Here is a 25,930-nt window from a genome sequence, read left to right as displayed (position 1 = left end):
GCGTCGGCTCTTGCCGCGAAAAGGTGCAGGTAGCTTCAGCAACCGCTTCTAACCTTTTGATAAAACGGAGCTCAATGTGTAAATTAAATTGCTCATGCGGGAAAGGAGCTGACAGTATGGGAGAAGCACTATAAAATGTCATCTACGCCAAATATCCACCGCGGAGGTGGCCCAGCCAGCTGCTGCTAGCGCTCCGAAATTGCCGCAATCACAATAAGGCGCGCGTTTCCCTATTGGCGCAAGTCGTGAGGCTCCTCCCAATGCAGTTAGCGGTAACCGAGGCAGAGGCTGGCGCCTGGGTGCCGGGCTGAATCGTCAGCGCGGGCGTCAAAAGAACGCGCGCTCATCGCCGACGCGACGCGCGCACACGAACTCAAGCCTGAACCGCATGCCATCCGGGCGCGTCGGCGTTTGCGCGCGCGTTCTTTAAAATGACGCGCGACGCGCGCGGCAGTGGGAGGAGCCTGCCGACTTGCGCCAACGGGGATGCACGCTCTTCATGGCGGCAGTTTGAAAGCGCTCCGGACAGCCCGCTGGCTCCGCCGGAGATGTTTAGGCTTACCACGGTGGCGGATATTTGATAGGCGCTTTCCCTAGCCGCGCGGACGATGCTTTACAGTGTCGTTTTCGGACTCATCAGCTCCCTTACTTCATAAGCAACTTCTTTTGTTCTTTAAAGAGCGGTCAGAAGCGGTCGGTCGAGCCACCCGCCCTACTTCGCGGCCGTTGACGCCGCCATGTTGCCGCGGCTTACCGCGCCGCGCGCCGCATGCGGGTGGTATTCGCGGTGGCGTCAGCGCGCCTGTGGCGTGCGCGGCGCGTTTTCGTGAGCAGAAAACGCTCCATGCAGTTCACGCTTAATGATTTTGTGCCTGCGTGCGACCAAGGCCACACGGCCGCACAAACACTCCCGCCTCCCGTCCACGCCGCAGTCATCTGCTCGCGGCTCGCGTGTTCGTATCACCCGCACCGGGTGATAAATGCGAACGGATCATCCGAATTTTTTTACATTGCGTACAATGCATTTTGGCCGGGGAATTTTGAAAATTCGTATCACAACGAAATTCGTATCAACCGAATTCGTATCACCGAGATTCCACTTAGGTAGATTTGTCAACAGTCCTCAACAGTGGGCCCAAAACAGCTCTGTTCCTAGTCCTCCAATTCAACCTTGCCCCTTACTGTCTTTGCAAGCTGAACGAATGGAAACGAGACAGAACATGTGAAGCTGGGATTTCTGCATGCCATATTCAGTGAGCGACACCGGTGTCTGCTGTAAAGCGTGTTTATAAAGTACTGTATCCAGAATTACTTCAAGGAATTGCACCATAACCTCTAGTTTTCCCAAACAAGAGAAGATGACAACCTTCGGATGCTTCCTTGAATGAAGTACGACACATTTTTCGAGCGCCTACACGGCTGAGTTAGGGCAACGCATTGAGGCAGCACTGTTGTGTCAGTTAGAGCTGGGGAATTATCTCTCTATTCAATGAAATCTGGCGGTTCTCATTGACGCGGGTGATTCTCCTCCTCTGATTGGATCTTTTTACAAGTGGAAAGCCAGTAATGAGGTGTGTGCAAGTAGCAGTGACGGTTGAGAAGGAAGGTTTCGATGGCTTTGCATGCCTTTACAGCATGCAGGTTGACAGGCTTCTGCCAGGTACCCAGTGTTTAGTTGCACATTCATGGCCGACTTGGTGCCACATGTTCAACTATAGCCCACTTGTCCCCTGATGACACTATTGCTTGCCCTTTCCGCACATCTGAAAATTATGTGCAGCACCACCTAGGAGTACTGGCTGAAAGGTAGCTGTCTGCCACGAGGCCCACAGGATACGTTTGAAAAAAAGATGCATGAAATGAAAGAGATTGTCCATGCAGTTTTTATGGTTTTCTTGACCAATTGTTACCAGCCCAACTAAAAAGCATCAGGTCTTCCAAACCTTTTACATCTGCAGTGGCAAAAATGTTCAAAGCACACTTTTGAAAATGGTATTTGAAAGCTCACTGTTGTGGACGTTTTTCAAGTAGCCAAGGTGTTTCCCATGTGGGGAATATCTTGTTCTTGAAGGTAGGGACAAATCAGGGACCATAGAATTCTGTCACAGCACGTATAGCCTGCATCACTCTTGCAGAAGTAGAGACAATGTATTGAGTTTCTTTTTTTCCATCCATCCAATTATCCCCTTTCTGATCACGACCTCCACTGTGCAGCTTTTCACAGGCATCTGAGCAAAAAGAACCTCACCTGGCTCCAATGGCCGTGGAACTCATCAGTGTGGAAAATTGTCAATTACAATACTGGTGTGCCACATCAGTTGTTGTACAACCCACACACCCATTGCATTCGTTGTTATTCATGACTGAAGCCATAAACTGAAGTCAACTTAGATGCCTGTGCATATCTTTCACTTTCCAGTCCCTGCCTTTTGATGTACAACAGACGTGTTTTCCTTTTACGTTGTTTTCACTGCAAACGAGGGTTGACATTGCAGGCCTTACGTGCACTTGCCAATTTTCGTGCCACACGTGTGTCTAGAGCCTTAGCAATTTGGTAAAGCTAGCAGTAATGCTTACATGCGTCAAGTGTGTCCTCTTCACACCATGTTCTTCCACTCCACTGTACAGAAACGAATCCATTCTCTGGACCTGAACATGGAAACTGAGGAAAAATGAAATTTCCCACGGGCTGGAATGTAACGGTTGAGGCAGTCTATTTTCCACAGCTGTTTTCAGTGGTGTCCTCTGGCGTAACTAACTGCCCACAAAGACTGGGACCTTGTTACACTACCTGTAAAGCAGCCACCCAAGCCCTTCCTCGCACCACCAAATTAAGATACGAGGTGTAGCGACCCTGTCAGATAGCATGGGGGAAGAGTTTGTAGTGTTGAGACTGTGTATCTTGCCAGGCTCTTCGTAGAAAAAGTATATAATGGCTCTGCTAGCCACATATCTGTACCACTGCCATCAACCAATTTTGTACTTGGTGCATGCTAGCACCCCTCTGAGCGGAGGCAAAATGGAAGTGCGAATTGCCAGTTTTGCCATTAGTGCTCTCTGCATGCGATGAAATGATGCTTCGCCAACAAAACATCAGCAAGCTAGTGTACAGAGCAACGAGCCATTGGTGTTTAGTGTACATGCTTACATCCTGTTCTTATTAGCATGTCTGTACATACTAATATGCTTTCGTGTGGGTGTGTGCAGGGAGCAAGTGACTAGTGCTGGCGGCAAATTGTGGTGCGCGAATTCACCGCGAGCTTTGTGTACCTTTGTTTTTTTTCTGTGCGTGTTGTTTTCCTAAACCGCCTCAAGCCTGCTTTTAAAAAATGTGGCCATTTTGAACTGACGTCCACTCCTCCTGGGAGATATTAAATGCCACAGCATTCTGCGTGATGCAGAAAAGGAAAGAAATTAATTAAAGGAGTTACACAAAATGTGGCTTTGCTGTTTTTAATTCTGTGGTCCATCTTCTGCAAGTTTTTGTGTGCTACAATGTCAATTCTGGTGCCATTCAACCTGCTCCGATATGCAGATGACTGCACGAAAGTGGTTTTGGCACACCAATTCTTATGCATTACGATCCAGTGGAGAACACATCACTGCACTTATTCAACAAGCAGAGGATTAATGGGAAGTTTCATAGACTTTTCCAGTGACCTGGCTTAGAATGTCACTACAGCTGTACAGTTACTCGATAGAGTATGGAAAACTAGTAGCGACACACCACGGAAACTCCTGCACTTCACCTAACGCTTGCAGTGTTGCGTGAGGGTTGGCTTGCGGAACAACATGCCCTTCAAAGACAAACGCTCGAAATTCAACAGGACATCACTGTCGCGTGAAACAATACACACAGGTCACATTTCCTTTCGCACCACTTTGCGCATTAGTTTGTTGCCCTTGCCATTAAAGTCTGCAGGTTCTTGCATGCCCTCAGGACCCCCAAAGCAAGGAAAACATCCGTTTCCCATAGCAACACCATGTCGTATCAAAATTACAGCCATCGTAATACGGCCTCTGAACAGCATACACTATAGGGACCGGGCGGCCGTTGTATGGCACCACCGTCGTTTCAGCGAACAGCGCCGCCCGTGGCGAACCGCTCGTCAGTGGAATGCCGATGGCGGTCAGCGCAGCGTAGTTGTGCATGGCTTTCTGTCGTTTTTCTGCGGTGCGGCTTGCAAAGCGAACGTAACCCCACGTGCATTTTTCAGATCGGTAAATCTTGAGTGTGGATGTGACGGTTACGAGGCATGCCATGTGTGTAATTTACGCCCATACTCAGTATTTACAAATAGCAGACGACGCTCAATGCGCCAAGCTGGATGTCAAGCTGGAAATGAAAGTTCGTTGCTTCATGCAATTTTTTCATGCCTGCATGCAGTTTCGCGAATCGAGGAGTATATTGCCGCTAAATGCTCCCACAAAGCCGGTGTGTGCAACCGATCTAGGAATGCTGCGGCGCTGGCCTTTGGCAGTTGATGACGAAACGGCGCCGACGTCGTGCACAAGCAAAAGACAAAGTTGGAGGGTGTCTTCGAAGATTTACCTCAAAACAGAAAGAGCGACGGACGACGCTTCCGTAACTTCATTACCTACGGCTGAAACGTGTTTAATTTCACAGAAATGCTCTTACTACAGTCATCGGGAATTGTTGATAGAATAAATACCGCATGATAGTAGAATGTTATTGCTTGTCGTGGAGAAGCATTGCTTTACAAGAATTGCAATGGTTGCGGGCTAGTTGGTAAATGGTTTTTCAAAAACCAATTCCTGCGTGGCTGAAGGACGCAAGACAGGAGTGTGCCCGAAACCTGTACTCAGCTTCACAACTGAATGCTGCGGTCGGTTTACAAGCTGCCACCTACGCTTGAAAAATCATGCACACCTCCGTCTAACGACGATGATGCTTTATCGCAAAGCTCTATCGTATGGGTTTCCTTGGTTGCCTTCTGGATTTAAACTTTGACTAGTTAAGCGTAGAATTTGACCAGCACGCAGTTTGGTCTCTTTATCGCAGCGTCTTTGACCCTTTCCCATTCGATTTCGCACGAAGAAAGCTGTGTGTTCAACCATCATAATCATTAGACGGAGGGCTACATGATTTTGCTGTTTAATTTTGAACTTCTATGCCCCCTTTCCAAATCTAAACTTTTTCCAGCGTGTCGGAAATGTGTCTGTGCATGGTGGAGGACTCGGGCTCATGCACCCATATTTTAGGCAACTAATCGCGCGTTTTTGGTGTCTTCACCAGGCATTACACGATTTTTTAGGTACTCTGTAAAGAATACTTAAGCATTAAAGAACACCGGCGGACGTTAACACTGCCACATTTTTTAACTATCGGTGCCAGCCTTTATTCTACGCAGGTGGTAAAACGGGAAGGGGAGGAGGGATGGTTTGTAGCTTGGGCTGTCGAGTTGGTGAATAACCTTGGCTCTTGATAAAATGACCACCACAAACGTGGGATTTCCACTTCAGCTTTCAGGCTCCCATGCTGTCACAGTGTCACTCACCAAAACCGAAGGTATAAAGCTCACGGTTACAGAAAGTGTGAACTACCGCGACATATCTACGGCTACACTGTAATCTATCTCGTATGCAGGTGCCTTTCTATTTAAAGGACACGTATCGAGGTATCCCAGCGCTAAGGCTGGCGTGGAAACCGTAGTCATTGAAGCCAGTGAAGATAATTTAAAGTGGTAGAAATGAATTATAATATTGCTAATAGTTTTATTCCTACTCAGATCGCGCGGAGCCAGGCGCAGAGCGCTGCATAAAGCGCTCGTGTCAATGTAGCCCTTCCCCAACCTTACAATGATCCAATAAGTTTTCGTAGCCGTGAGTGCATTTAAGAAGAAAATAATACTAATAATAGTAGTTTTATTCGTACTCAGAACGGGTGGAGCCAAGCGCAGATCGCTGCAAAAAGCGCTCATGCCATTGCAGCCGATACGCAACTTTAGACGAGTCTGACAAGTTTACGTAGTCATTACTGCATCTAAGAACCCAACAAATCTGTTTAGACTTCGTTTCATCTCACATGTCTGCTCACAACGCCACCAAAACATACAAAGCACCGAAGCAAACACGACAAAAACAACGGGAGGCTGTGTAGTCCAATGCACCGGCTCATTCCACTGACGAGGGGAGCGCCGAGTGGTGGCGCCACCCGTCCAGCTGCCCGGTCCCTATAGAGTGTGCAATGACACCCCACTTGCTAAAACACAAGTACGCACGTAACAGAGCATCGGCATGTGAAGTGAAGCCTACAGAGCTGCAGTTCGAAGCTGCCACTTGAAATCGCAACACACCACCAGTAGGGTGATCATCCTGTATTTTTTTTTTTCCGTGCAAAGCATTACTTGGCTCCTAATACTGGTTTCAGGGGCCTGGCTCTTTGGGCAGTGGGCTTGAATACGTCATAACAGCTTCCGTAAGAATGAAAAGTGTCACACAATCATGCACTTCACGAATTGTTTCTTGTTAGGATCCAGGGATCCTCATCCGTGCGGGTGTTTCTTGTAATCCAAAGAATGCTTCTTAACGTTTAAAAAGATGATCATGGGAGATGAATGCTGCCTGCGGTTTCTGTTTCAATGTTTTGTCTGATAAATACAAAGGAGGAGGAAGATATCATGGTTGGTTAGCGGATACATTAATTGGTGACACCAAAGAGTCATTAAGCCAAATGGGCGCAGATTTGTTCCCTTCTCGTTGCTTCGATTATAGCTGATTATTCCTTTGAGAAACTTTGTTAGGCTGCAGTTTTAACTCGGCTCCGGCATAACATGACAGACATACGTAAAACGTGCACAGTTATGACACTGTCGCAGTGGTTGAACGTGGTAGTGCAATTTATTTAGGACACATATACTCCGACACCGTGCTTCTCCTGCACAACTGTATTTGGCGTCATTGTCTTGGTTATTTTCATCTAACAGCTAGCATCAATATAAACCCCGCAATGCTTTGACGTAATCAAAAAATGGGCAAAGGCAGATGGCAGTGCCACAATGGACCTAGGCTGTTCTCTCGTGCTGTCCATACAAACACTTATTTTTGACAAAGACCGAGCCAGAAGTTTTCTATGCCATTTTATAACCAACAAACTACACTTAAAACAACTCTACTCTACTCAAACAACAACACATCAGGCACTAAGTCCACCGCCACCACTGTAATCCGACGCGAATCTCCTGACGGTGTCGAGCCGGTGTGTGAGCGGAACGTGGGTGCTGCGAATGAGCTCGTTGAGGTTTCCCTTGGAGGTGTAGTACTTGCGGCCCTCGTCCCCCAGCAGCTCCCTCAGGGCGCGGTTGCGCTGGAGCGCCTTCTCGTAGAACTCGATGCCGCCCTCGACGTAGTCCCTGCCCAGCGCAGCTGCCTTTTCGTCTGCCTTGCGGTCCCAGAACTGGCTCGTGGCATCCTTGAAGCAGAGGTACACGGTGGCATTAATGGCCACGATGACGCCGTACAGGCCGACCCGCAGTGAGCGGGGCACGCGGCCCAGCAGCCGGAAGCGGTCGTTGATGAGGCGCCCCATGAAGTAGCAGTTGACCACGGCGAATGATAGGGCCGCCGTCTGGATCTGCACGTAGTAAGTGCTCGCCCAGTAGAGGTACCGGGCGATGGCGAACCTCTGCGCCCGGTCGCTCAGCACCAGGGCCTTCTTGAGGGCCTCCCCTTCCCGCGTCTCCCACGCGGGCTCCCTGGTGCCGCGCAGGAGCAGGCTCCGCGTCTGGACGTCCTCCTTGCGCGCGTAGCTGAAGGTCACCGGCAGGCCGAGGATGGCGCCGTGGGACGCCTCTGTGCTTCCGGCAAAGAATGGGTCCAGCAGGGGCACGGGGAAAAAGTGCACCATGTCCTTCCTCCTCTGCGGGAGGTCGACCGTCTGCAACACCTGCGGGCATCAGCAACAGCGGCCTCTCTTAACCCGGAGATCACCACTAACCACGCTCTCAATTTCATACCTCTACTCTCTCAACGGTGCTGCAATGCTTCGCTGTGGTCAGACCAGCGCAGATCGGAGCACAGCTTGAAAAGCTTACATATTGGCAAAGATTTTGTTATACTACATTTGTCTTGCACTACCCCTCAACAAAATGCAGCCCACACTTGTTAAATCCCCGCACACCTACCAAATTGTTTGTAGCACTCCTTCTGCACAAATCTTCCCCTCAGACCACAAGGTCGATGCACGAGTACTCAAATGAAGCAAGGGAAGTGGCCCAACCAAGAAAAGTCAGTTGCACTTTCACACACAAAAAAGCCGCTTAATTTCAAAGACTAATCACATGTCATATTATTTTCTTTTTCTTCTAAACTTTGCTGTAACCACCCATGACATCGCCAAAAATGAATGAATTCTGGGCTGAGAAAATGGGTATTTCTCTGAAATACCATATTGTTTTCTAGTGCTGCTTGTACCTTAATAACACTGGAAATGTTGATGTAGCCCAAGGTCTGGAGCAAGTTGCATGCAGCAAACGAAGACTGAAGACCATCATATATCCATCATATAGTCATCATATGTTAGGAGCTTTGCACAGCTGTGCAACCAGCAACCCTAAACCATTTCTGCCAATCACGGCAGCACGCTTGCAGGCCAACTTTGCACACAGCAAGCTGGCAGTGTGAGCACACAGTCGCTCCAAATACACTGCACAGTTAAGGCTTAAATAGTTACCTTGACCACATCACTGCCAGTTGGCGATTTACTTATTCTTCACTTTTTTTTTTTGCATCGCCGTTGAGTCAAAATTACTGGTGCGGCCTACATCGCATTAGCACTGTGCCATCCCTCAAGCCGTGACAGAATCATCATCAGAATGACGGAACAAACGGCTCATGCCTCTGATAGAAGGGGGGGAAAAAAGAAAAAAAGAAAAAGCAGTATACCACTTCAGTGAGGGGGCTCACCTCATATGCTCTTTTCTGCACAAGTGGGTCCAGTTCCATCGGCTCACCATCCCTATTTTAAAAAAAAATGAATTTTTACCAGTGGTGTGCCCACGTGCAACAAAAAAAGCATCCACAAGCAGCAGCAGAAAGCTCCACTGCTTGCAAACTGCTCCAGGGGAGAGCGCGGAGACTTGATTTTTTTCTACGCATTCGCCACCGAAAAATAAAACGAGAACATTTAAATCAAGGCTTGTTTCTCGGCATACACAGATAAATGTCGTAAACACCAGGCCACCTTTCTCCTCCTGCATGGCACCTGCAACATGAACACTCGTGTTGCCATCCACACTGGTGCTCAGATTAAACGCGAGGCTAGCTACTCCATGAATTCTAGAGAGAGCCGCCTACCGCGTGTTGCCCTCACTCAGAGGAACAGGGGAAGTCGACCACAGGGAAGGACAAAAAGAGCAAGATCGCATGGACACTTTCAACGGACTCGCGGCGCTCATTAATGTCGCACAGTTTCAACAATAATATCTGTTGTTAATTGAACGCGAGCCATTTCCTCCTGCCACCACTGTCAATCTCTGAAACTCCATTACGGTCTGTAGGCTCACACAGAACAGCAAGACCATTTCAGGCTGAAAGTGCATTGTCTTCGTCACGCTCACTTCCACTTTCCGGATGACACCTCTGGTCCGGAAACTACATGTTTTGAGGTTTGCGAGTATGCTGAAATGACTCGCTGGACATGTACAGTTTTAAGGCATCAGTGTGATCATCAGTAAGCAAGTTCAAATGGGCGCAGCTGCTGTTACAGTAAAGAGAGGGCTCAGACATTAAGACATAAAGTACGAATACATCCATCTTTCAGTACGCGTCAGCATACTTCCACAACTCATTGCTTTTTGCTCAACAGGTACAGCTCAATTTTAACTTAATAAAAAGATACGCTCACATCGACTGAACCAAACGGACACAGTGGGGGGTCTCATCTAAAGCCTGTTTCCCTATCACACTTCCGTGCAACCTCAGTAAATTGTGCTTTGATGTGGGGAAGGGAAGCAGCACACAAAGCAGCAGTAGTGCGCCCCAGCCAATGATGACATATATGGGAACGTATGCATGGAAATTGGATACTGCTGCTTTTAAGCCACCCTGCTGTTTGACATACTAACAAGGCTTCCATGTGCGCTGTCAGTAACGATTCCAAAGCATGTCACTGGCAGAGAGAATGTGGGAAACAAAGCGGGAGTAACGAGACGCCAATGTTGCAGCAACAGACGTTGGGGTGCAGTCCCTGAAGCATATTCTTTCAAGTCTTTTCCCGAATCACTGAACAAAACCACGTTGTCTACTAATTTCAAATGGCTCAAATATTTTCAACTTCCTCATATCCCTTGCTTCTCCCTATCAAACTTCCTAAACATTCCCTCGAGGCACGCTGTAAGCTATTTCAGTGAGATGGTGTCACCTGTCTGATGCCTTGCCTAATATGGAACTTCGCAGGGTTATCGTGCCCGCACATTCCTACTACATATCCTCCAGGAGCCCCATGTACTAAAAGCCAGCTAGACACATTTATCCTACAGAAACAGTGCTGTGAGGGCCACAAGGGAGACATCACTACTTGCTAGTGCACTTCAAATAGGGCACTCACTTGTAGTACTGGACAACTTGTTTGTATCTGTCGAGAAGGTATGTGTGGGGAAGAAAGCCCACCAAGGCTCCCACCAAACCGCCGGTAAGGCCAGCAATTCCAGCAGCTGTTCTCCCAGCTTCACTCAGAAACCAAGCAGATGTCATCATGAGGTTTTCTGTAAGCAAAGAAGCCACACTCACAAACTCACAATAGGTCACCATCAGGTTACAAGTTAAGCAATACACCAATTACTTAAAAATTGGGGGTTGGCACACTGCCGTCGCAGCTACATGAGAAGTGGTGAATTGGCCGTAAACAACTCATGGCCACTGCCATTGTCACTGGCCAATACACCCAACAGGCCTTACAAGCATGTTGTAAGGCCTATATTTTGCTTTAACATCAGGCGACCTTAACATTAAACATTAAACTCATTGTACATCAAACTGGCTAACGACGTTAGACCACAAGGCATAACGTTGGGGCTAGCGTCAGGCCACTGGGTACCTAACGGACATCGAGTTGCTGCATGCTCCCATTTGCAGCCAGCGAAGATGTCAGGCCATCGCATAGGACCAATCATAGCCAATGGAGGATTTCAAAAAGCCATTTCTGGCTGCATGCAACCAATCATAAGTTTGATGACAAGTCCCGACCACAGGGATCTCAAGGCACCACTTTTTTTGCCATTTGAGCCAAATAATCTGAGAGGGATGCTCACACATTAGAAAGAGTACTATGAACAACTAACTGAACGTAGAGAAGCAGAGAAAACATGCCCCGACTCTCAGCTAGGCATTTATCCAGCTGGAGTAAATAACTGTGTGCTAGGCAACTGCACGTGAAAAAGGAAGTGAAAAGCGGTGAATAAATGATTGAATGGATACACGAATCAATGAAGAGATCAGTGGAACAGTTTAGCTAGTGCTGCAAGTAACCTTCTATGCAAGCAGAAAAGTATTTCACAACACAGTAATGTGTCTTGTGTTAACAGGACTTCGTAAAATGTACCAAATCAGGAACATCTGTGTACAAGAAGTGCTGATCACAAACTCCGGCTGTTTTACTGCATGTAGTGCTAAGCGATTCGTTTACACGCACTGTCCTTTCACTTCATCTAACAAGCGCTGAAGAAAGGCCACTTAGCAATGGGGTCCAGAACCTTGGGTAAGATATTGTCACAAAAAGAAGAAGAAGACCGCAAAGCTGTATACGTGGTGTGTGGCTTTGCTGTGATAGCCAATATCATGTAAATATATCACCTCACATTCACCCACAGTTTCTGCCATTCCTCTTTCCACCACGTAACAATATCCACTTAATTAACAGCCACCAGAAGGCCTGGAGCACCAAACTAGACGGGAAGAGCTGCAGTAAAACAACAAAAAGCTCTCTGTTGTGATCTGAGCATCACTTCTGACTGAGTTAGAGGCTGTTGAGTTTACAGTTGCCAAGTGTATGATTTCCCAAAACAAAAATAACCGGCCGTATCTAGACCTTTTAGTGGAGTTTTGTTCACAGCGACTTTCCTTATAGAGTGTAGCAGCAAAAGTTTGTAGTGCTTTGTTTTGAAGAAACACCATCTTCCAAAGCGACAACACCACTTTGTTGGTCAAAGACAGGGCTTTTCAGCTGGCCATTAGACAGTGATGTATATTCTTCCTCCACTGCTGTTGTGGCGTTTCTGTTAGGCAAGCATACTCCATTTACTGCATCGCCGGTGATGTTTGGTTACCTAAATTCAAGGATGCCACGTTTTTCCCCAACTGAGCCACGTAACAAGCGAATGACGCCTACACATTAAAAAGACATGACGTGGCAGAATATTATTAGCAACAGGTTAATGCGCGACAGGAAGAGAAAGAACAAAGTTCAGGCCTAAACAAAGACAGTGGGCGTATCAATGCAAAACAGGAGTGCCACAGGTAGGTGAAGGTGCAAGAAGACTGGCAATGCAGCTTGTCGCTGCTATAAACGGAGCTGGCCCGCCATTCCATGCTCAGCGAACTCGGTGGAACGGGCGGGTGAAGCACGCCCAGTAGTGGCCAAATAGCCAATACTATTCAGTCACAGTATACATGAGCAGGTATGTCGACTCTTCAGGGCAGGGATTAGGCTGCACATCTCTAGGCCCACCTGAAGCGCACGAGGACCACCTTGGGGCACAATGTTTGAGGCACAGTGTGGAATCAAAGGTCATGCACAGGCAGTTGGATATATGAACGTCAGTTGATTGGGTATGAATCGATTATGAGTTGTTCAAGGGTCGACTATGTCGCCGCCTAGATGCTGTCGTACGGTATGGCTACGTGGAAGAGGTGGCAGCATGAATACAGCGAATGAGTGCAATCGGAACTGGTGCAGACTTTGCCATTCATTAGTGAGCTAAATAGACGACCTGGGGCGAAGTTGCTGGACATTCTGAAGTGGACCAATGTTATGTAAGACTGGCGTGAATATGAAAAACCTCAGGCTGCTTCAGATCAGTGAGAAAGTCGCAAAGCTGGCGGAGGAACGTCGTAAAGCTTATTTGGACACGCTAGGTCAGAGAGGGTTTACAGACTAATGGTTCACAGAGTCTGCAGTGCGAAACCAAGTTGTTTCTTAGTTGCGCCCGGGTAATTATCGGTGAGCGAAAAGCCACCAATTCGATTATACGCGAACGGAAACTTCAATTGTATGGGCAGAGAAGAGATCGGCGCATCCACCATTTCTAAAAAGACAAAAGACGAGTTAATTTTATTTATGAAAGAAGTGGGCACAGTTACACGGCCAACGGTAAAAACCACTGAAGCATCACCATGAGAATCGGGGCAAAAAATTGCGGTTTTGGCAAGGCAGCGTGGATAGTAGGTCTCTTTTTTTTTTTTTGCCTGCTCAGAGCAGCTCTGAGCAGTTCCAGGCAGCCCAAAACTGCTCCCGCCATAGATGTTCTATGGGCAAATAAAATACGGAGCTGCTTGGAGCTGCTTTGAGCAGGCAAAAAAAAGAGACCAGGTGTTATGCACCACGCGTTAAAAGCCGTCGAAGTAACTGAAGGCACTGGAAAGGACAACACATCAGAGGAAAATTACTGGGGCTAAGGACGGTGAAGCGGGATGAGGGGGCACACAAACTAAACCAATTTTAACACAGGCTCGGTTGCTCAGAAAACACAAGGTAGAAATAGTACGGGAGCCGGTGAACTATTTTTGCTACAGTCTGGCAATACACTCCGACACTCACCTTCCTCCAATAAAACTAGGCAAAGGTGCAAATTTGTATCGTCTTAACGCCCTCAAGCCAGAAAACCTCGTACAAGCGATACGCACATGCCGCACATGTCCGAACTAAACTCAACGAAACAACGAGAGCTCAGCAGCTCTGGCTCGACCTTGGCTTGCGGCTTGTTCCTGCTCTGGATCGTCCAGAGTCAATCTTGAGCCAAGTCAGGTCGCAAACGCAAGTCAATTCCGCTTCCGGAATTTGTTTATCGTCGTTGCAAAATGGCAGACAAAGACTCCAGACCGCTTGAACGACGCGTAAGAATTAATTTCTGTACCTTACTTTTGGAAACAGTTATTATAACCGTAGAAGGGAACAGTAACGTAATAGGTAATTCGTTTTTCATACCATAGTGCGTTACGCAGAGCATCAAAATGTGTAGCGTTAAGACAGAAACGATCTACGAAGGGATGAGCAATGACGGGATCGACTACAGCGGCGGCGGCGACGTCGAGACAACGCTACATTACGGTCAAGAGATGCATAGTTATTGCAAGACACTGCCGGCGAAGCAAGAAGGCGCGCCCAAAAGGCAGAGGTCAGACAGTGAAACGGAGAGCTGCGTAGAAGAGGACCAAGAATCAGAGCACGACTCCGAGGAAGAGATCGTGTACTGCATTTGTCGCACCAGCGACACGACTCGGTTTATGATCGGCTGCGACAACTGCAACGAATGGTACCACGGCGACTGTATCAGCATAACGGAGTCCTACGCGAAAAACATCGTGAAATTTTACTGCCTCATATGCCGCGACAGGGATCCCACACTTGAGATCAAGTTTAAGGAGCGCAAGGAGAAGGAGCGAAAGGAAAGGGAGCGCAAAGAGAAGTCTCATTCCTCGCACGCAGAGCACAAGATTCGTAGCCGATCCAGGGACGACGACGAGTACTCTCCTACGAGGCATAAAGACAAGTCGCACCGCTCCAAGAAAAACAAGCGTCGGAAGTCCACGCGGCAGTGCGGAGAATGCACCGCCTGTTACATGACCGAAGACTGCGGTCGCTGCGACTTCTGCAAGGACATGCGCAAGTTCGGCGGCCCGAACAAGATCCGGCAAAAGTGTCGCAAGCGGCAGTGCCTCAACTTCGGCCTCATACTGGGCAAGAAGCCCGTCACGTCCCCGAAGAGGTCGCGGAGCGGACACGACGATGACTACGACCCCGACCAGGAAGGGGGCAACGACGGCTCTGATCTGCCGAACGACTACGTGGACGACGACTACGAACCCGAGCTCGTCAGGCGTTCCGCGAAGAAGCCCCGCCACAAACGGAGCCCAACTAAGGGCGGCGACTCCAAAGCCCAGTCCAAGCGCGCCCGCAAGGAAGAGCACAAGCGCGAGCACCGCAGCGACAAGGACAAGAGTCGGAAGGATGACGACGTGCCGAGGCAGTGCTACGGACCCGGCTGCACCGCCGCAACTCGGCCGGGGTCCAAGTACTGCAGCGATGACTGTGGGCTCAAGTTGGCCACAAATCGCATCTACGAAGTGCTGCCTCACCGCATCCAGCAGTGGCAGTCGAGCATGTGCCACGCCGACGAGCTGAATCGGCGGCAGTTGGAGCAGATCCGCAAGCAGCAAATGGACGCTAGGAACACGCTCCAACAGATGGAAGCGAAGCGTGTCGCGCTGGAGAAGCTCATCGAGAGAGCGAAGCAGACGCCCCTCGTCGATAATGAAGAAGCTGCGGATGACTGCGAGGAGAGTGAGCTGAGCACCTACTGTGTCACATGTGGCCACGAAGTGAGTGCTCGCGTGGCCATGCGTCACATGGAGAAGTGCTTCAACAAGTACGAGAGCCAGAGCTCCTACGGCTCGGTGTACAAGACACGCATCGAAGGTGACAATGTGTTCTGTGACTTTTACAACCCACTCCAGAAGACCTACTGCAAACGGTTGCGAATTCTCTGCCCCGAGCACTCGAAGGAGCCCAAAGTGAGCGACGACGAGGTGTGCGGGTTTCCCATCGTGGAGAACGTGTTCGAACACACGGGGGAGTTCTGCAATGTGCTGAAGAAGAAGTGCTCGAAACACTACTGTTGGGACAAGTTTCGGAGGGCCGAGATCGACATGGAAATCGTGCGGCAGTGGCTGCGGCTGGATGAGCTGTATGAGCAAGAACGCAACACCTGCATGTCGATGACGAGCCGTGGGGGGGTCCTGGGACTCATGTTGCACCAAACTTTATCGCACGACGCACTTTATGAGATGCCTGCTCCAATGCAGGTTTAACTTCACAAGCGCATGGTTTAAGAATACAGGCTATGTCTTGTTATGTATGCTATTCGGCGCTATATGACGCACAAATATACATAATTTCAGAAACCTGTTTCTCTGTGGTGGATTGAAGGTGGTTACTTTATGCTCCACAACCTCTTTTGTTTCTCCTTTTTGTTAATTTCAGATACAGGAACTGAAGGTTTTGGAGCATGAAATCAACTGCTTGAAAAAAGACGCTGTAAGTCAGTTCACTGGCAAGTCCACTTGAGCTATCAGTTGTGTTAGGATGTTCTTACAAACAATTTTGTGTTCCATTGCAGTCTGTTTACAAGCAGCAGCCAAACAGCAACATCTTCTTCAAGTCAACGTTGGCTGACGTCGAGTGGGAGATGAAAAGTTGAGTCTCTCTTCGAATGAACACCGTACATCGAACCCCAAAAAACATGGCTCTAATAGAGTTTTTTCTCCTTTTCTTTTGTTACAGAAAACTTGGAAAAACTGCAAAAGCAGCAGAAAAATGCAACGACAGAGAAGACATCAAAGAACTGACCAAAGTTTGCTTTTCAGACATATGGCCAGGGCTGCCTGGTTGTCAAATTAGCCATTACCACTCGTCAGAAAATTTTCTAAATTAGTAAAATTGCTCGTATCTCTACCAGTGTGGGGTTTTAATGTGCACTTCAGTTTGTCATTTGTTTCAGCTGGGCTTACATGAAAAACCATGACAGCACTTATGCGAAATGCACACTGCAGCGTTTTATTTGAAGGATTATAATTATTGCTCTGATTTCCTGTAAAAGTGAATATACATGTGCTCTAACTTTTTTACCTGTAGAAATGGAGGGCAATGCTTTCTTTAAACTGACAGTGTTGAGTGACCGGCTTTTAATCCTAACCCATTGCTTCAAGAAATGGCTAGGCACGCACCCCGAAATCTCTTGGTGAGGCCGTAGCAGCTGTCGCAAAAGGGATGACCAATCGGCCATTGCTGCTAAACTACACGGCGCATGCAGACCCATATTGGGATGCAGCTGACAGCCCCAAAGTGCCTGTATCCAGCCAAGGCTTATGCACTTCAACAGCCTGCCTTGCTGGAATGCTGTATTGGAAAGTGTACACGTGTGGTGTAACTCACTAAGTGCACTGCCAATGCAGTTATGCCATGTCAGTTACAGTTATGTCTTCCTAGGGGCCCAGCATTTGAAAAGTGTACTGATGTTGTTTAGACAAAACCATTTCTCGTGAAGTTTTGGCATGCAATTTATTGCACCACGATTGTTCACAACCATCAATAACGACCACCCTGTGGGCTTGCAAATGTCGTGGAGGATGCCACGGTTTTCAAGCTCTTTTTTCTGGAGGCCGTCCCCACGCATGCGTTTCATACACAAGTCACTTTTTAGGCATATTCTTCCTCCATGTGATACAAATGACGTGCTGGGCTGCAGTATCAACTCCGAAAATGAACTCTTTTCGACATACAAAAGGTTATTTCCTTGCACCATGGACTGCTTGCCATGGTAGCACTAAGTACAACCCAAACGCTTTGTGAATCAAACCGCCAGCCGTGCCAATTGTGGGTATCCGGTGTCTGCAGCTTAATCACGAGTTCAAATACCCCATGCAACATGCTCACATAACGGCAGTTCTGGTGCCACAGTTCTTTACTATAACTCTGGTGGGGTTTATGGGAAGCTTCTAACTAGAGTTCCTGTAGAGAGAAATTAAACTTTTAGCAGCCTGTGTGTGTTCTATTGTAAGGAAGAGGAAAAAAGGTGAGAAAATTAACCGCAAACACCCACAGAAATTTTCCAAGCAACCTTCGAAAAATTCAGCAAGGGTAGAAAACAAGGAATCCTATAATCCTACGCGCGTTCGATCACCACGGTAAGCATCTGTGGTCCGAAAACTCTAACCTACATGCAACAGCCATCCTAGCATTTTGCCCATGCTGTAGATCATTGTTGCTTGTCGCCTCATTTGGTCATGGGTAGGCTCAAGTATGACATCTCCTTTGCATGCTTCTTTAGTGTTTGAAGTGTGATTAGCCAATTATAAAAGCCTGTGTAACACATTCTTCAAATACGCATTCAAGCCCAAGCATGCACCCTGTTCGCGTCCTAGCTTTCGAGGTTCCAATTCTGCTTACTATAAGGATTTCCAGCCCCCATGCCTCTCTCTGGCGTACGTTTGCATGCTTCCTTTCCTCTTTTCAGCGTCTGATCGTCTTGAAGGTCAATCAGACCCGCACCAACTGCCGAGTCCACTGTACAGAGCAACGTTACTCGGTGACAACTTATGAACGGCACCGAAAGTTGCCGCAGTGCCTTATCACCGTAGCCGGATGTTTCTCCGCGCGGCGCAAGTAGGGCGTTACTGGGAATATTTTGAACATGGAGTGAGCCGTTCCCGTAATTTTTTGGACTTAATATGCTTATAAACGACTCCAGTGCCGACAAGCAAACTGCGTGAGACAAGGCAGACGATATCACGCATTCATAGCAAACCCCTTTCAAAACGCGCGCGCACTGACGTCACGGGTCCGGCGTTTTGGCGGAGGGATACATTACATGAGGTGGTGCCGTTCTTGAGTTGTAACCGAGTAACCGAGTAAAGAATGTTAGTACCATAGAGTTTCTCACTATTGAGAAACTCTATGGTTGGTACAGAGCGCAGCACTGATGCCACTGGCGATGACGCCGCGTCGACGAAGGTCACGAAGAATGACGGTGACATGTCCATTGCCAGCATGGCTGTAGTACGCGATTGCGATTTTTCGCGGGCTTGATTACGGAAGAAATCGGCGCACTATATTTTCTTCATGAGCGGCGCCGCCGATCTCGAGATCTTCGCTGTCAGACGGCACAAGACGGGTCGTGCATGCTTCCCGCACATAGTTTCGTAATGCGGGTGCATTAGCCTCTCAATACCCCAGATTCCTGGCCATTATTGCCCCGCGTGGGTATGTGCCATGTATTAAGTAAGGAAATCCAACGCTTCTCGAGCAGGCGACCTTGCAATGAACCTGATTGTTTCGCATAATGTGACTTCGGCACGCGTCCTCCCCGTGCTTCAAAACGGAGCCTGCAGCGACAGAGCTCCGTTTTCGACGTATCGATTGCCGCTGTCGCGTGTCACGTGTAGTTAGCAGGGACACGTGAGGCCTGCCAATGCATTTCGTAGACTGCAGTGAAAAATGCTTTTTCAGCAAAGGCTATGTATGGCTAAGGTTTCATATACCTCTTCCGTCCGTCAACGACAACTCCCAAACTTCCGCGCGCCTTCGAAGCGCGAGGAAAACGAACGTCCCGGGGTGTGTCCCCTCGCGTTTCAAACGGCCCATGAACTCGATTGTGACCGCGCAGATAGAGAACACACCGGGATGCTCGCCTTCCTAACGAAAGGCGCTCGGGACTTGCGCTTGGGAGAGGCACACGACCCATCCTAGTTAAGGATGAAGTGATTCTAGTGCGAGATGGACATAGGGGACTTGGGCTTGGGAGGGGCACACGACCCAGCCTACTTAAGGAGGAAGTGATTCTAGTGCGAGGTGGACATAGGCTAGGGTTTGTGCAGCGTATAGGCGTTTCCTAGTCAGCAAAGTAGTAGTAGTAGAACTTTTATTGTGAGAAGAAAGGGGACGGGGGTGAAAAGTTTAGAGGGAGTTGTTCATGGGTGGGGCCCGACGTCCAGGGCTCCAGATGCAACGGCTCCCACCTTGGCTCTCTGGATCAGACGTAGCTGATCATCGAGAGATGAGCTGGTAAGGGCTGCCTCCCATGTCTCGATAGGATTAATCTGTATACTATTGTTTTCCTGGGGCCAGATGCGCGGGCACGCCCAGGTTGCGTGAAATAGCGTGGCTATCTCTACGCGTTTTGTGCACGTTTCTTGGAAGGAATTGGGGAACATTTTTGCCAGTCGTGATGTATGTGGGTACGTGTTTGTTTGTATTTGCCTCAGGATTGGAGCTTCTATAGCATTTAATTCCTTGTGTGGAGTAGGAAAGGTACTTCTCTTCTGCCTAATAAGCGAGAGTCTTTCTCCATATTTTTCGGGGAGGGGGTGTGATAAGCGTGATCGTCAGGTGTGCGGTGTGTGAGTTCACGCACTGCCTTGTCCGCTGCTTCATTACCCTCCAGTCATTCGGGTTCGGGACACCATGGGACATTGTATTTTTTCTTCAGTTCAGCTGGAAGAAGGTTTTAAATGCAGAGCATTTCTTTAACTCACATGTAGCGTCCGCCGTCCGTCCGCAACAGCTCAGCGCGCAGGTGCGCCCTCTCTCCCACTCCTCCTCTCCCGCATCACGCTACCCTCCTCGCTCTCAACAACAAGTCCGCACCCCTCCCCCTACACTACATAAAAAAATAATACTTACCGGCGCCTGGTTTCGACCCCACGACCCTGCGGGCGGAACGCAAGGTACATGGTGCTCTTCCCACCGCCACAAAGCCGACACAGAATCAAAGGCTACGAACACGCCTTATATCCTTGACTTATTCAAACTACGTCAAGAAGCTGCTGATACAACGCATTCACTACCACCAACTCCCCAAACACTAAACGTTAACGCAATACACCCACCCCCTATGCGACGCATTTACTCGAGTCCCCCTCGCGGGGAGATGGGCCCAATTTTTTTAGGCGTTTTGGTATTCTTCCTGCGGCAAGATTCAATACTGCTCTCTTGGAGTCTGTTACTATGTTCAGATTTCTGCTCGTCTTTTCGCCGAGTTGAATTGCCATGAGGATGGCGCCAGTCTCCGCTTCTTCTGTGTTTGGCTCTAATTGTCGTACACTCTTGCAGAGCTCCCTTGAAATCTGTGACCTCTAGTGTGGCGTTGGTTTTGTCACATGTTCCAACATCCGTATAGACCGTGTTTTCATTACCCTTGAATTTTTTTCTGATGTATTTGACTCTCGCTTGCCTTCTGCCTTTGTGTACAGTGGGGTCCATGTTTTTCGGTAGAGGAAGGGTTTTGATGTGACTGCACTGTTCAGGTTTAAAGTCCGTCATGGTGTCCAGTCGTGTTCTTTCTGGGGGGCTACCTATCTTCCAGAGGATGGATCTCCCAGTTTTAGTGGTGGCAAGTCTTTCCTTCTGGGCGATTAGTAATGCCTCCTTGATCTCTTCGAAGGTGTTGTACACTCCTAATTGAAAGAATTTTTCGGTGGACGTGTACAATGGTAGGCCCAGTGCTGCTTTATATGCCGCCCTGATGATAATGTTTATTCGTTCTTTTTCTTGTTTGTTTAGATTGTGATACGGTAAGCTGTACGCCAGCCTACTCGTGATGAGGGCTTGCATGATTCTCAATGTTTCATCTTCCCTCAATCCGGATCTTCCTTTAGTGATTCTCTTCACAATTCGGGCTAGCTGGGTTGAAGATTTACTGATTTTTCAATAGTGAGATCGGCTCTGCCGTTTCTTTGTATGTTCATTCCCAGGACGCGAATGTGGTCTCTTTCTGGGATGACGGATTGACCAATCTTTACAGCTATCTTCTCTTCCTTGTCGCTGCTTCGGTGTGCGTGGATTCTTACTATCTCTGATTTTTCCGGGGCGCACTGGAGTCCATTTTCGCCTGCCAGCTTTACTACCCAGTTTGCGGCGTTCTGAAGATGCCTTTCTTTTAAGTGCGATGCACTTCTTAAGCGACCCTGAACCTGCGTCCACCGGCGATGTCCGCATAGCATACCCACGTGGGGGATTGGCCAGGAATCTCCTCGTCTTCCTTGGCAACGGGGGGAGATGGGGATTGGCCAGGAATCTCCTCGTCTTCCTTGGCAACGGGGGGAGATGGGCGCGCGCTGCCTGGCCGCTGACATGGCACATACCCACGTGGGGGATTGGCCAGGAATCGGGCGTGAGAAGGGCTAATGCACCCGCTTAAAGGAGTACTGACACGAAATTTCAAAGCTGAGATCCGCTCTAGCAATCAAGTACAACGACAACACAAATAGGTGTCTGTGAATAAATGCATCTTTCTTTCTTTGTAGTTGTGTGTGTCTGTGATCTCTCTTTCGCGAACATTACCGAACCGCGCAAATTCAACTCGTGCATTCGCACTTTCACATTCTTCCCCTCGGGGAAATGCGGGGAATTTTATTTCTGTAGTTAACCCTTGCGTCGCCCATATCGTTATATCATCTGCATAGATGACGTGTCCAATGTTTGGGAGTTCTCTCAGCTTGTTCGCGATCTTTATCAGCGAAATGTTAAAGAGGAGAGGGGATATGATGGATCCCTGTGGCGTGCCTGCATTTGACATCTGAAAGGGTTTTGATCTCAGGTCGCCAATTCCTACCGTTGCTGTTCTGTTGGATAGGAACGCTGTTACGAACTTGAAGGTTCTTTCGCCGCCGCTCATTTCGCTGAGAGTTTCTAAAATGCCTTTGTGGGATACGTTATCAAATGCTCCTTTCAAGTCCAGGGCTAAGATAAAGTGTTCTCCCTGAGCTGCCTTTATGACTTTATTACTTCTTCCTTTATGAGTAGGAAGGCGTCCTTTGTGGACAGTCCTGCACGAAAGCCTATCATGCTATTTGGGAAGATGCCGTTATCTTCTATGTAGTTGGTTAGCCGATTGGTGATAATTCGCTCAAAGAGTTTCCCTGCGCATGCCGTAAGAGACAAGTCTAAGCCAAGCGACGCATGGCGCCATCTAGGGGCTTGTTTGAAGCTATGTCCACGTGCACCTGGCCCTCAATTTAATCGCTCAGAACCGCTTGTTCTTGTAGTGTAGTAGCTCCGCTCCTCCGAAGTAAACATCCTAACCCGGGTTAAAATCCCATTACCGCTTTTTGTTTTTCATTTTCAACGGTTTGTCATATTTGCACACTAACATACATTTGTTATCACGCATATAATCTATTTATGACATCTTTATGCATTGTAAATGGGGTTTCGGGTAGTTTCGTTGCCTTTTGGTAAGTTTCGGCTACTGCTTCTTGTATGTTTTTGCGGGTTTTCCCCTTTTAGGTCGGTTTCGGCTATTTCTGTTGAATATTTTTCTACACCGTGGTTTTCAACCATTTCAGGTCCATTTTGGCTGTTATTTATTTCAGTTCGGATGGTTGTGTATGCTTTAGGTACGTTTATGCTGTGGTATAGCCCTCATGTACGCTTCCGTGCATTTCTGTTTTGCATGTGCCGAAATGCCCTGTGGCAAAGACAACTTTATCGCGAACGCTCAGCAGATGACTGCTGTAACTGTGGGTTTTCGTTAGAGATGACCGCTGTCAACGCTCAAGACAAGTGTTACGAATCGGCCAGCGCCGCCGTACTTTCCCGCAGCACTCCACGGCTGTGCGGCGAAGCCACCTCGTGTGCCTTTCTGCCGTCAGGCGCCACCATGTCGGTGACAAGTTGCGACAAGCCGCGTCAGACGTTTCGCTCTCGGCGCATTTCAAAACTTCGGCGGCTGGCGGCGAGGCTCGTCTCCACGCTCTTCAAGGACACAGAGGCCCCGCGAACTCAGCAGAGTCCTCCTCTCTCCCCTCTCCCGGACTCGACGTGCGCCGAGGCTATGAACGGCTTACGAACTCTGGAAAGAGCGTTGTGTGTGTGTGTGACGTTCGTGGCGTGTTGCCGCTTGTTGCATTTTGACCGTTACCGCTTTTGGGTATAAATAGACCCCCGCAAGCGTTGTAAACCATTCCTGTTTGAGCAGCGAATCGATGCTGTCGCTCTGCTCGAGTCCTGTATTGTAACCTCGCCCGTCGGGGCATTGTTCTTTGGCTTCGGCTCACCTCTCGCTATGAAGTAAACAGTTACGTTAGCCTACGGCTTCTGGACTTCTTCACGGCTGCAACAGCGGCTGGCCGCTCGCATCATACACGCTACCACTCGTATGTCCGAGGCCACGGAGATCGGATAGGGTGCCCCCACTCGGTCGCAACACAAGCAAACTTTGCCCATACCTTTACCTGAATTTTGTCGGAGGACCGTGGAACACTCCGTTCCTCCAAAGACGCACAATAGCGTCAAGGCTCACAGTGATTCACCACAAGGACTGCACAGCCGCAACGTATTAAATTTGCCTTTCGGCTTTATTGAAAAGCTGCGCAAAAAAAGCCATACGCGCACCGTAATTAGCATTTTCCCGAAGCTACGCGCGCGCGTACATCTTTGACAAACCGGGGGATTAGGCGCGAGATGTATCAAGGTGTAAAAAAATCGCGCACCCCTCCGTCTAACGACGACGATGGTTGAACGCGAAGCTTTTTTGTGGCGAAACATAGTAGTCTTTACACGGTGGGGTGCAGGATTTTTCTGTCTAATTTTGCACGTCCATGCACCCCCCTCCAAATCCAGACCGCTTTTACCCTGTCGAAATGAAGCAATCGGATTGACTCCGGCTTTATAATGCGAGGGACTGTAAGGCGACCTGTTTTCGCCTTACAGACGCCACCAATGAGAACACTAGAGCTTCGCTTTAAAATTTTGATCGGGTTATGATGTCCTACGATGGGACCGTATATCCAGAGGAGGCTCCCCCCCCCCCCCCCTCGAAAGTTGAACGCCAAGTTTTTAGGTGGGGGAGCTTGTGGAAAACTGAACGTAAATCCACTGCTGTTCATTAATTTTAGAATTCACATGTGAACCCCACTTAAGTGGATCATTAAGCCGTATAAAGTATCATTGCATTGCAATGACTATTTCATTATATTTGCTTCGAAATTCACCGAGAATCCGCCGTGAGTAATACATAGGTTACGGAAACATTGGGCTGTGGGGCCCTCCAGTCATAGCGTTGGGCATGGTAATACTTACGCTCGCGAGGTGCGTTCAGACGCAGAAACAATGAAAACGTTTTGTTTAGGTACACGCATTAAAAAAGCTTCAGTTTAATTTTATTTAGATGTGAGAATCTGGCGTTCATGAAGCATCTGTGATGGGGCGGGTTCTACATGTACTTCTCCGTTTGGCTATTTTCAAGCTTCACCGCAGCACAACTGTGCTTGCCGTGAAGCATCCTTTAAAGAAGCCCTGACAGCAAATTTTCTGTTGCCTTTTGACAGCGGAGCTTGAGTTCCATCCCTGCCTGGCGTCGCTCAAATCTCGACGCAGTAAAGTAGAGAAGGGAAAAATGCTAGGCCAAGTAGTGCGAGGGAAAGCGACGAGGAGGCAAGGAGCCGATGAGTAGGTGTGGGAAGTGCGCGCCTCAAGAAAGAAAAAAAAAAAAAAAAACGCTTCCCATCGTCGGAATCTAACGGGTCACTCGCGTTATGAAACCGGCGGCTGTCCGATTGCGCTATCACCGCTTTAAGTGCAGAGCACTTTAGGGGCTCGTTTTGTCGTCGTACCTAGCTGTAACGCTCGATGTCAAGCGACTGCCGGAATCAAGCGGCGCAGCGAGATAACGGACCAAAGTAGAGCCCGGCGTACCGTCGTCAGAGCGCCCCGCAGAGGATTCGAAAACCAAGCGGTTTAAATAGTTATAACCGTTCGAAACTCTTGAACCGCTGGCGCTTGTCATACATCTTCCCGTTGTTTAGCGCAAAGAAAACTGCAGGTGCGTTTACGGCAAAATATATGTAATTAACCAGCAGCGCCCGCGTTCATTTAGTTAGGAACGTTCGTTGTGTTGGTTTTAAGCGAAAAGCAGTGGCAGTGCAACGCCGGCACGTGCGGGAGGAAAAGCAAGCGCAAAAAGAACAGAACTCCCGCTAGCGCAGTCTCAGGCAGGGGGAGCGCGAGCACTGTGAAGACAGGAAATTTGAATTGCATTGGACAAATCTCCGTTCCGTTATCCAGAGAGGAGTGAGACAGGGCGGCGAAGAGCGTGATGGGTGGTGACAGCGAGCGGATAACGGCGCTACAGACCATTACGGCTAATCACTGCTCTGCACTCCGGACAACTTTTCAATGGAGTGGAACGGCTATTTTCGC

At 48.6% G+C, this 25,930-nt stretch overlaps 4 protein-coding genes across 9 annotated transcripts in view; 3 read left to right on the top strand and 1 right to left on the bottom strand.

The window, feature by feature from the left end:
- Ptpmeg (protein tyrosine phosphatase Meg) overlaps nt 1-3,437 on the top strand; it is a 329,222-nt gene extending 325,785 nt beyond the window's left edge. For all 6 annotated transcript variants that reach the window (XM_077698431.1, XM_077698433.1, XM_077698432.1 and 3 more), the window contains one exon: nt 1,105-3,437. The gene's annotated coding sequence lies outside the window, so the exon portion shown is untranslated. The remainder of the gene's footprint in view (nt 1-1,104) is intronic.
- A 3,646-nt stretch (nt 3,438-7,083) lies between these two features.
- Nucleotides 7,084-13,926, bottom strand: LOC144169337 (transmembrane protein 177). Its single transcript, XM_077698435.1, has 4 exons — nt 13,775-13,926; nt 10,568-10,724; nt 8,926-8,977; nt 7,084-7,906 (listed from the first exon to the last, which is right to left on the bottom strand). Exons 2-4 carry the CDS (start codon nt 10,714-10,716, stop codon nt 7,157-7,159), a joined length of 951 nt encoding a protein of 316 aa, XP_077554561.1. The 5' UTR covers nt 10,717-10,724; nt 13,775-13,926; the 3' UTR covers nt 7,084-7,156.
- Nucleotides 13,927-13,982: 56 nt separating this feature from the next.
- On the top strand, nt 13,983-16,690 carry LOC144169338 (uncharacterized). Its single transcript, XM_077698436.1, has 4 exons — nt 13,983-14,070; nt 16,217-16,270; nt 16,353-16,428; nt 16,517-16,690. The coding sequence occupies exons 1-4, from the start codon at nt 14,035-14,037 to the stop codon at nt 16,579-16,581; spliced, it is 231 nt and encodes a 76-aa protein (XP_077554562.1). The 5' UTR covers nt 13,983-14,034; the 3' UTR covers nt 16,582-16,690.
- Nucleotides 14,063-16,137, top strand: LOC144169336 (CXXC-type zinc finger protein 1-like). The gene has a single exon (XM_077698434.1). It carries the CDS (start codon nt 14,188-14,190, stop codon nt 16,042-16,044), a length of 1,857 nt encoding a protein of 618 aa, XP_077554560.1. The 5' UTR covers nt 14,063-14,187; the 3' UTR covers nt 16,045-16,137.
- Nucleotides 16,691-25,930: the final 9,240 nt, after the last annotated feature.

This window comes from Haemaphysalis longicornis, unplaced genomic scaffold (genome assembly GCF_048455015.1).
Source record: "Haemaphysalis longicornis isolate Haplotype H1 unplaced genomic scaffold, Haemaphysalis longicornis Haplotype H1 scaffold_2, whole genome shotgun sequence".
In the NCBI taxonomy this organism is placed as follows: Eukaryota; Metazoa; Arthropoda; class Arachnida; order Ixodida; family Ixodidae; genus Haemaphysalis; species Haemaphysalis longicornis.
Note: the sequence above shows the minus strand (reverse complement) of the source record. Positions and strands in the feature narration are given on the sequence as shown.

Excerpts from the sequence above, each read along its gene's own strand:
- LOC144169337 (XM_077698435.1), bottom strand. The coding sequence starts at position 10,716 with ATGATGACATCTGCTTGGTTTCTGAGTGAAGCTGGGAGAACAGCTGCT. Across the intron at positions 8,978-10,567 it reads CAAGTTGTCCAGTACTACAA|GGATGGTGAGCCGATGGAAC; the intron begins GTGAGTGCCCTA and ends TTTTTAAAATAG. Across the intron at positions 7,907-8,925 it reads TGCAGAAAAGAGCATATGAG|GTGTTGCAGACGGTCGACCT; the intron begins GTGAGCCCCCTC and ends TGATGCCCGCAG.
- LOC144169338 (XM_077698436.1), top strand. The coding sequence starts at position 14,035 with ATGGCAGACAAAGACTCCAGACCGCTTGAACGACGC. Across the intron at positions 16,271-16,352 it reads ACTGCTTGAAAAAAGACGCT|TCTGTTTACAAGCAGCAGCC; the intron begins GTAAGTCAGTTC and ends GTTCCATTGCAG. Across the intron at positions 16,429-16,516 it reads CGTCGAGTGGGAGATGAAAA|AAAACTTGGAAAAACTGCAA; the intron begins GTTGAGTCTCTC and ends CTTTTGTTACAG.
- LOC144169336 (XM_077698434.1), top strand. The coding sequence starts at position 14,188 with ATGTGTAGCGTTAAGACAGAAACGATCTACGAAGGGATGAGCAATGAC.